Genomic DNA, 10,886 nt, shown 5'->3' with positions numbered 1-10,886 from the left:
AAAAATATACTGCGCACTATACTGATTTTCTCGAAAGGGGGCCGAAGGGGTTACCTGTTTTAATTACTCCCACCACTATACAGTAGTGTGTTGTCTGTCAGTCAGTCAGTAGAAACTAAATTGACATCACATAAGGGACGCTTAACGTTGCAATTTGTACTGTTGTGACGTCAGTAAAACGAGAAGAATTATGACATACCTTCTAAAGCAAGAAATAATAATGTTTATTACTCTTAATTTGGTTTTATTTGCTCTTGAAACAGAACGCGTTCGATGACACTGCGGAAGTACATCTAGTATTAATATTTCAGAGTTTATTGGTATCAATTCAAAAAAGGTAATTTTCTTTCTATTAATAATCTGGTTTGTAAATTCTAGTGAAATTGTCCGATGTGCGACACTGGTCGTGCAGGTTACAGTTTCACATATCACACGTTATTGGACTGTGGTCACAGTTTATTAAGTGAAATCCCAAAAGCAAGTATAAATACATGCAATATATTATTAAATATAAAAAGTATCTGTTCTGAATATGAAATATTTTGATATTCTCATATGTTGATTTCACAAACTGTTGATGAGTACTTAACTTCCATTGTACGTGTTACAATAACTGTGACTCAAAATTTTAGAAAATACATAAATATTTTACCTAGTGGTTAGAGCGCTCGACTTGTAATCTGCGGGTTCGAATCCACGTCACTGAGCATTCTCGCCCTATCAGTCGTTGGGACATTATTTTGTGGCAGTGAATCCCACTATGTATTGGTAAAGAGTAGTTCAGGTGGGTGATGTTGACTAGCTGTTTTTCTTGTAGTCTATAGCAGGTAAATTAGGAAGGACTAGCCAGGATGATAGTCCTCTAGTACCATTGCGCGAAATTCAAACAAAACTATAAATATTCTTTTCATAACGTATTTGGAAATGCCACATTGTTTTACAGTGAGTTTAATGTTATTCCAACACATTTGACAAAACCTCTGCCACAAAAGGAACTGCTCCCGCAATTTCTGTTTTGGGAAGTGATGTCAACAAGAAGAGTACTTCAAGGGAAATTACGTAACTAGTATAAATTAGTGTCACGAGAAGACTTAGAAAACATCCCTTGAGCCACCTTGTGGGGAAATTCTTATTTTTAATCCTTGCAATGACACACAACACAAATAAGTTAGTTGGTAGTTATACTTCTCAGCAATACAGTAACTGGGCTGACTACAATATATATATATATATATATACATGTAATATTTTTTCTGTATTAATACAATCTTAAAAGTACAAAGTTAAAAGCTTCTCAAATGTTTTATGTAACACAATCTGAAATATGTTTTTGTGATAATTTGGATAATAATTTCCTTGATTATTAAGTACATGTTACAAATAAATGAATTAGAAAAAACATTAAAATATGAGAAAATATTTATCTAAAATTGAAACTTCCAGTGATAGGATGGCCGGACTGACATCCTAAAGTTCATAATTCATGCCCCCCAGAAGCACAGCGCTATGCCTGCGGACTTGCAACGTTATAAACCGGGTTTTGATACCCGTGATGGGCTGAGCACAGATAGTCCGTTGTGTAGCTCTGTACTTAATTTCAAACAAACCTAAAAATCAAAGTTCTTTCCTTATTACCGTTAACACTCCGCACTTTTATGCCGTAGGTGTTTTGTAAGAGTTATAGTCAAACCTCACTATCCGATTAAACAAGAGTAGCCCAAGAATTGGTGGGTGATGGGTATAACTGACTTCCTTTTTGTCTGTTGGTTGAAAATTAGGGACGGCTAATGTCGATAGTCCTTCTGTAGCTTTGCCGGAATATATTTTTGAGAAAAAAGGTAGTACTGCTAAATTGAGAAAGAAAAAAAGGTTTTAAAAAACTAGATATGTTTAAAGAGTAATTACATTAAAAGTGTTTTTAGAAAAAGCACCTGAGATCGTGGTGAAGGCTACTGTGATTAGGAACATGCTATTTTAATCAGACAAATTAACAGAAGATCTTAAACAATAAATTAATCTACAGATAATACAGTTTGCTGGTATCAAGAAAAGCGAAGTGCTCAGAAGCATAGCAATAAACGACTATAATCATTAACATTTCTATATGTGATAGATTTTAGATTTATAAAGAAATTTTATAGGTGGTTTGTCTATAGATTCCATCTGGCCAATAAACCATAAGAATATGGCCTTTTTTATCATTGAAACAAGAGGTAATTTGAAAGGATTTATATCTGTGCGAATACAATTAAGTGTTGAGGCGTATTGATCCTTCGTTTTCAACCACTGTGTCTCTGAAACTTTAGTTTGAGAGAAAACGTTTACTCTTTAAAAAACAAAACAAAAAAAACGTATGTCATGTTGAAAGAAAAAGAAAAAAATGGTAAGGGGGAGGGCAATGTGGTACTACGTCTAATTATGTTTCATCGCAGTTGTGGGCGGTAGACAATTCAAGCTCTCAAAAAAATGATTCGTTATTTGACGACCTGGTTCCATGTAGCTCACGGCAACATGGGAACCGGCTCATCTCGGGGCTTTTTTTCGTTAGTATAAAAACCAAGAACCATACCCAGCTGAATTAGTAATTTCCCATAGCAAAAAAAGCTAGAGAAATTAGGTAGGTTGCTGGCTGGTCACCTGGCGTTTGTGATCTTCGTTTGAAGCAAAGAACTCTCTCAGTGAAGGGATTCTTAATATTTACGGATATTATGTTTGTTTCGAAAGTTATACGGTGTGGAGTTAACATGTTCTTTAGAAATTATATATATATATATATGTGTCTGTATATTTTTTGTCTGTAAGTGTTAATTAGTTGTTACAACCTGAACAGCTGCAATAATAGTAATTTTGTTGTGTATTCGGTTTGTTTTCGATAGAAAAAACTACAATAATGAACATGTAACATTTCTCTGAATGTGTTTACTTAAACCGAAAGGCCTTTACTTTCCTTTGCAGGTTGATTTCCAGTGCATCATATTATTAACGGACTTACAATAACAATTACGATGAAGTACGTTTTACTTGTGGGTAAGCTATATTCTTATCTTTTTTTATCTTATATTATTAATATATATATATAAACCTTTTCGATGCATGAAGGTAGTAACGAAAGTATCTTGCAATACACACATAAAAAAACCTAAGGAGTGAAAAATATATAACAATATACAGCAATATCGTTCACACAGTATAACAATTTTCATAGATCAAATACTCTTCTATCACTTCCGTACAAAATAACTCACAACTTTAACTGTAGAAAGTATTTTTCATTCGATATTATTTTATTATAATTACTTATACTTTTTTTTTACAGTTTCCATGCTATTGGCAATCGGTCTTTCCTTTCCACGGGTAAGTTATCTAAAAAACTCAAAACTTCAAGTTAGTTCGTCGAATGACTTAACTTTGTTGTTGAAAATAAATAACGAATAACCAAGATATATATATTAGGTGGCTAGACAAGTTTTGTTTCAAAAACGTATGCAGGGAGCGGTTTTTAATTTTTTTGCTGTTTAGACTATGCTGTCCCCACGGGTATCGAAACCCCGTTTTTAGCATTATAGGTCTTCAGACTTACCGCTGAGCTACTGGAGGCCGTTTTTTTATTTTTTTATTTTAAAACTTGACAGGTCTTTAGTTTGAAAGAAGAGGTCACAGATACAGAGACCTGCAAGCTCTTCCCAACACACGTGCTTAGGAACATTAGTTCCCCTAGTGGAATGGGTTATTACATCAGTGAAGATTGAAATGAATTAGCTTGTTTTATTCAAGATTAGTGTTTCTGAAAGCCGTGAAAAATGACGTTCGGTTGTAGATTTTCACATCTTCTGCAGTCATCTGCTGTAGCAGGGGGAAAATTGGATTTCATAAAACTAATACATAAGCGTTTTGAAGTTCGATGACGAGGAATCCACTTTGAGACTAATAATGCTTGGAGACGGCTTTAATGGGTAATGAAGAAAACTTTAATATATAAGTTTTTCTTCATTACCCATTCAAGCCGTCTCCAAGCATTATATAAGAGTTTTATTCGCTTATACGTCAGATGGCACATTTAGCTGTACTGTAGTTAAACTGATGTGAACAATGCCAGTTATGTCACAATAATGTAGTAAAGGGCAAATGTTTTTGAAATCCAAGTCAGGAAAAACAAACAAACAGTCTCACACTGAGAACCTAATATATATTTTTTGCTTGACCTGATACTTCCATGAAGTGTATTGCATGATGAGTTTGTTGTTATTGTGGAAATGTTAATATTGTACAGTATTACCAGTAAAATATACAAGTAACTGTTAACTTTAGCATCTCCTTGTCAGTCTCCGAGTGTGGTTTTTAAGGAACAAAGTTCCAGTAAAGCTTCAAAGATATTCAGGTTTCTGTTAGTTTTATTTAAGGAAATATGTTGATTTAAATGTAACACATAGAATGTAATTCGGTGCGAGATTCGTGTCCTTGCTTGGAATTTATATACTTTAGAAATTTTAACTTTTATTTCTCTTTTCATATTATAATTTGAAAAATCAGTTTGTTTATGTTTCTTAACAAGTTTAAAGAGATACCTTCGCTGAAAAATATTTTACTATTTTAGCGCATGGTGGGCCAGTTTTATCAACAGCCTTATCAGAAAGTAGCGCATATTTATTTAATATGTTGGTTAAATAGACGCAAAAACCAGATATACGAATACTAAACTGGGTTTATTTTAATACGTAGAAAAAAACAAGTGTAGATAACATCTACTTTAACTCTCTCCCAACTATGAATGTGAACATATAATTTTGACTTGACAAATCCACTTAAGAGTTTTTAAACGAATCATTACTGATTTTATTACCACTGGAAACTGAAGATCTCTTTTTCTACATCTGACAGGCAAAACGGGCTGCTTATGATCTTCCAGATGGGGCGCAGATTATAGTGGGCCCGATAAAAACAACTTTCTCCTGCGATGGATACAGATATGGATATTATGCTGATGTGGACAACGACTGCAAGATCTTCCACATCTGTCATCCCCAGATATTGGCTAATGGAGAGCAAATCGTTTCTCATTGGAGCTTCTACTGTGGCAACCAGACCTATTTCGACCAACTTACTCTCACTTGTGGTCATTATGAATCGATCGTACCTTGTCCCGATGCTGGTTCCTTTTACTACGTCAATGACAAGATAGGAATTGAGGACGCATTATTCTTGACTGATGACGATGTACAGAGAGCGAATGAAGTAATTGGATTTGGCTCTCGTGTACAGAAAAAATAAAACTTGGGAAGCTTATAAGATAACGATCCATGGACCGGGCTATGAATATTTTATTTTAATATGCTACAAAGCTACAAAAAATTTCGTGTTTCATGTATAGCTTATAGAGGAATTAAATGTAGGCATAGTTTACTCTGTGTTTTTCTTTCTTAGATAAGTATTACTTCTGTAGGAATAAACCAAATAAATCTTTTATATATGACTTGGGAGCCAATTTATAATTTCTAATAACAATATTTTTAAGCATCGTGTTGTCATCTAAGTAGCTGTCATTTCATAAAAATGGTTACAGTGCTATTATGCTCATCCATTTCAGATCGAAAATGGTGAACATAATCACAATTTTTTTTGTGAACGTTCTCGTGTATTCTGTTTTCGCAGTTGAATTTTGTATATATATGTATCGCATACTTATGTTTATTATATTAAATCACGCAACTTCAAATAGAAACTCCACATTTCCGTAGTTTTACTTTTCTTCTTAAACACCTTTTTAAAAGTACAAGTTTACATGAAAAAAATCTCACAACATCAATCTCTACAACTATACTTAAAATAGATCCAGATCACTAAAAGGTTCTCTATACAACGAGATTCTATTTGTCTTAATATCAAACAACAACATTAAGTATGTTTGTCAAACTAAAATGGTCACAGGAGAACATTCCAGCAACCTCAAGTAACGTGTAACACTTATTAAACAATGGAATCTCAAGTTACGTATAACACCTATTAAACAATGCAATCTCAAGTAATATGTAACACTTATTAAGCAATGCAACCTCAAGTAATATGTAACCCCTATTAAACAATGCAACCTCAAGTAACGTGTAACACCTAATAAACAATGCTGAAATACATATGGTTGAGATGTAATCACAAAATTAGACAATGATACAAGAGGAATCTCATAAATTTCTTTTTATTCTTAGCTATGGAATAAAAACTATAATAAAGAACGAAAGTCAAGTGTATAAAATATTTTATGAAAGTTTATGCTCCACGAGAAAAAATAATTAATTTTTGGACTCGCGTTTTATCAACTCTCTCTGTAAACGCCTCCCAGTGGCTCAGCGGTAAGTCTGGGCTTATAACGATAAAAATCGGGTTTGGATATCCGTGGTGGGCAGAGCACGGATATCCCATTGTGTAGCTTTGTGCTTAACAATGAACTAACAGACAAACTCTCTGTAAATATTTCATAAATGTTAAACCTCACGTAATATTGTTCTATACAACAATTGGGAGTTATAAGCCAAATAAACAACTCAGGTTAACAAGCCTCAAGTTAAATAAAGTGTAACTTTCTAGTTCTATCTGTTTGCTTTTGGGTAATTGTAATATCAGCTGTTATATAATATAAAAAAATCTTTAAAAAGACATTTTATGAACTAGTAAATTCCTTGACGTGTACAAAATCGCATATTTTCTTGCCAGGCTCCTTGTGGAGAATTTTTAAATTTAATGCACGTTTGTTCTGAGCATGTTAAATTTGTAACATACTTTAGATATTACTTTCAAAAATTAAGGAAGAGATTATATTTTGTCCTAATTCTACTGTCCCCCAGCGGCACAGCGGTACGTCCGCGTACTTACAATGCTAGAAACCGGGTTTCGATACCCGTAGTTGGCAGAGCACAGATAGCCCATTGTGCAGCTTTGTGCTTAACTATAAACAAATCTAATTCTACTGTAATTTATGAAAAAGAATTTCTTTAAAGTTTTTATACAAAGCCTATATTTCTAGGATTTATTGATCATTTACGTTTTATTTTTTACTTTTCTATTGGTCTCTGGTCCTTCTTCTTCTATTCTTGTAATCACAGTTTTCAACTTCCTGGTCATGTGATTTGCCGGACCTTCTGTTCAGCAGCTTTCGTGATACAGAGACTTTTGCAGCTGTTATTTTACACTTCCGTCCAAATTTTTATCTGTTCCTTATGAAGGGGAGCCTCTCTCTTTCATGAAAGTTAGTGCCTTTTATTGTTACTGCAGCGCTCCATTGATAGCAACAGCGGTTTTTCGCAACTCTGAATCTCACACGTAAGTTTATTTCATTTTTTAAAGATATTCTCCTCCCTTCGTTGATGCTTATAATTAATCCAAACAATGAGTAAAAAATTTTCAACAATAAGTTATTCCATTGTTAAAAGCTATATTTTTGATGGTTGAATATAATTATATGCTTTAGGGAGCTGTTAAAGTGATTACAACTCCACATTTCAAACGTTTATAAAAGCAGTCCTAAAAGACATAATATGTTCGTCAGTGTTAATGGTCCAAATATTTTACAAAGTATCTAGAAACATGGAATCGTTATAAAAACGAGAATCAATGAAATATTTAGTCAGTTTTCACGTTTTAGTTCCTTCGGTGATTGATAAATTAGAGAAATATTCAGATCATTGTATATTCAGTTACTCCATCGATTAGCCGTGAAACCACAAATAAGTTTATTTGGGCGTTACTAGTAGTACTATTAGTGAGTAAATGTTTGTTGAAAGTGGGAAACATTATTTGCCAATGTATATGTATAACTATGTACAAGTGATAATATCCTGTAGTAAATGTTAAGTGGACTGGATTTTGCATCATTTTCACCAATAATTTAAAAGGAACGCCTAATGAAAGAGCAAATGACAAAATTGATGTCAAAAGTGGGATTATTTTGGTGAAAAGAGAAATTAAAATAGGACTTTGGTGCACTTTAATTAAACACGACAACCAGATTCGGAAATGTGGTTGAATCACTATTAGAAAGATGAAACACATAAGATCAAGAGAAGGAGAAAGAAAATTAAAAAAATGAAACTGAATTTTAAGAGAAGAGTTAAAAGAAAGAGACGCATTATTTAAAGAATTAGAATCAAAAATAAATTTTGTTGAAGACTAGATCAATCAAACTATTGAAAATGTGTAGAGAAATAACAACAACAATGTTGAAGAAGTACAGAAATGTTGTAATCACAAAATTGAAGAAGTACAAAAAAGATCACTGAGGTAGAAAATAACATCTTTGAAGTAGAAAATAATATTGTGACAAAATAAACATCTGGAAAACAAAGCGGTAAAGGCAAAGATCAAAACAGTCACACCTCTTTCTGTATCTGCCCAAAAATTCCAACACAAAACATAATTTACTACAGAACATGGAACATGAGAGCCTATTTTATACACATCTGTTGCCACTACTGCTGTTCCATCTGTGATTACAGGACCTTTCTAGACTACTCCAGCTATGACACTACCAAACTGAGTTCCCAAAATTAGCTGGGCAGTTCAACAACATTGGCTGATTGAGAAACCAACATCCTATGATAGAAAAGTGTAATGGGAGGTATATCAATTCGAAATTATTGCAGGGTGAATGGATGAAATAATGAACAACAAGCTATTCATATTTTTGCCCATTTAGAAGGGAACTGCTAACATGATGATGATGCTAGATTTAGAAAGTTTATAAAAGTAGTCTTAAAATACTTAGAATGTTCGTGAATGTTAGCGATCCCAAGATTTTACAAAATAACGTTGATGAAGATATAAACCAATCTACGTATCGTTACGTGGACGGGTCTTTGGATTATTTTGACCAAATAACTTAAAAGAACCCGCCCAATGAAAGAACACGTTATAACATGATTTTGCACAGAAATTATTCAACAAATTTTCACATACAGCTGCTCTTTCTCCGGGTCCATTTTTATATCTATTTTAACTTAACATATTTTCCTTTAGTACCTTCAATTCCCGCGTATAGTGCGCAGTATATTTTTTGTTCCTCACACACTGTGAAACTCAATATGTCCGTGTATGGTGCGCAGTATATTTTTTGTCCTCACACACTGTGAAACTCAATATGTCCGTGTATGGTGCGCAGTATATTTTTTGTCCTCACACACTGTGAAACTCAATATGTCCGTTGGAATAGACTTACTATTCTTATTTTCAAAGAATATTTTCGAGTCTATTCGTAAAATATTGCGAACGCTTGAGAGCGCTTTGCTTTAATATTGTAGCAGACGAAACATGGAAAATAATAAACAATATTTGTCTGATTCAATAACAAATTCTTGTTGGTTTTATAACAATTAAAGTCGCCTGAAAAGACAAAAAGCGGAAGTAGCAGTTCTGATGTATTTAGCTTAAGGCAATCGATAATTTATAGCTAAGCGATATTTTTATATATCATGGTTTATTACCATACAATTCAGGGTTTGATCCCACACTTGACGCAGTGCAAATAACCCAAGAGAGAGCTTTGTGCTAAATCAAATAAACAAATACTACTGTGATATAGAGTTCAGTTATACTTCAAGTCATTATTACCTATTTGTTCCTCAAGATCTCTCCCCCTTTTGCACATGTAGCGTGCACATAAACTTAAACATTTTAACCTCACAATGAACATATATAAATACTTCAAACTTTTACTCACTTTTGAAATATGTTTACTTTACAATAAAGTTAACCCTTTTGATCTATTGTACCTGAATAATTAAACCTTCTCCTCAACTTTAGGATATTTTAAGCCCAAGGTAAACTTTTCGACTAAACTGTGGGTGTCTGTATGGTTTAAGCAACTTGAGAATGTTCTTTGTGTTGTTCAAAGTGTTTCTTTGTATTTTTATTAATATGAACCATTCATAAGTAGTTGTTTTTTAGACAAATTTTATGCATCAGGGTTACGCCACTGTTTCAGAGGTCCGACTAGCGATGCGCTGCTTGAAAGAGCTGAAAACTATTGCTTTGTGCTTCTTCCTATCTCTAAGACATTTGCAGTTTACGAGAAAGCCGCCTATCCATTTCGATCTCAACTTAAACAAATTCAATCACTTAAAATAAAGGTAACAAAGTTTATAATAACTTGTGGCATTTACACTTGAAAAAACTGTTCATCTATTGGGCACAGCGAGCCAAGTTACCCCAGATCTTGCCACACTCACATGGAATCACCTTTACAATTTGTTCGTGAATATTTCATTCCAAGTTCACCAATATATATATATATATAGTTTGATCTTTTTTTCCATCATCAATGACTTTTAACAAAATTCATTGGTTATTTTTTTACTGTATTACACTTCTTACATGTGAAAACCCAAATATTGTTTAAGAGCTGTGTTAAATATCGAATATATATATATACATAACATAGTTTCTCGTGATTTTCGTTTGAATTAATTATTTCAAATGATTATTGGGCCTATTAATCCAAATAATATAAAAGTAGTTTTTAAAGAATATTTAGATAGTGCCACCTGTGTGTGTGTGTGTGTGTTTGGTTAGGTGTTTAATTCTTTACGGCCAGAAGTACGGAAGTACGCCCTCGGACGCAGGTGGGAAGGGGCGCAAAATTTCCTCTGGCCTATAATACCTATTAATTAATAATTATGCCCTCCCCTATGATATAGCGCAGCTGCCCTACGTTAAGCAGATACGACAGTGTTACGTTATTTGTGTGTATTACGCTTGCAGGTTTAACTTTTAAAACCGCTTAATGAAATACAGTGAGACCGAATTGAAGTACAGAAGTAAATTACACTGTTCCATCATTCATCTGTAGATCAAACACATGTTCTAGAGTACAACATACAAGTAAGTGTATGTTCAACAAAAAG

The 10,886-nt window shown here is 33.4% G+C and overlaps 1 protein-coding gene across 1 annotated transcript; it reads left to right on the top strand.

Moving 5' to 3' along the window:
* Positions 1 to 4,878: 4,878 nt before the first annotated feature.
* Positions 4,879 to 5,268, top strand: LOC106476036 (the record flags this gene model as incomplete). The annotated part of the gene is made up of 1 exon (XM_013936705.1): positions 4,879 to 5,268. A coding segment is annotated over one exon (390 nt), but the record flags the coding sequence as incomplete, so codon positions are not given.
* Positions 5,269 to 10,886: the final 5,618 nt, after the last annotated feature.

The sequence above is a fragment of the Limulus polyphemus genome, unplaced genomic scaffold, assembly GCF_000517525.1.
Source record: "Limulus polyphemus unplaced genomic scaffold, Limulus_polyphemus-2.1.2 Scaffold9677, whole genome shotgun sequence".
Taxonomy (NCBI): domain Eukaryota; kingdom Metazoa; phylum Arthropoda; class Merostomata; order Xiphosura; family Limulidae; genus Limulus; species Limulus polyphemus.
Note: the sequence above shows the minus strand (reverse complement) of the source record. Positions and strands in the feature narration are given on the sequence as shown.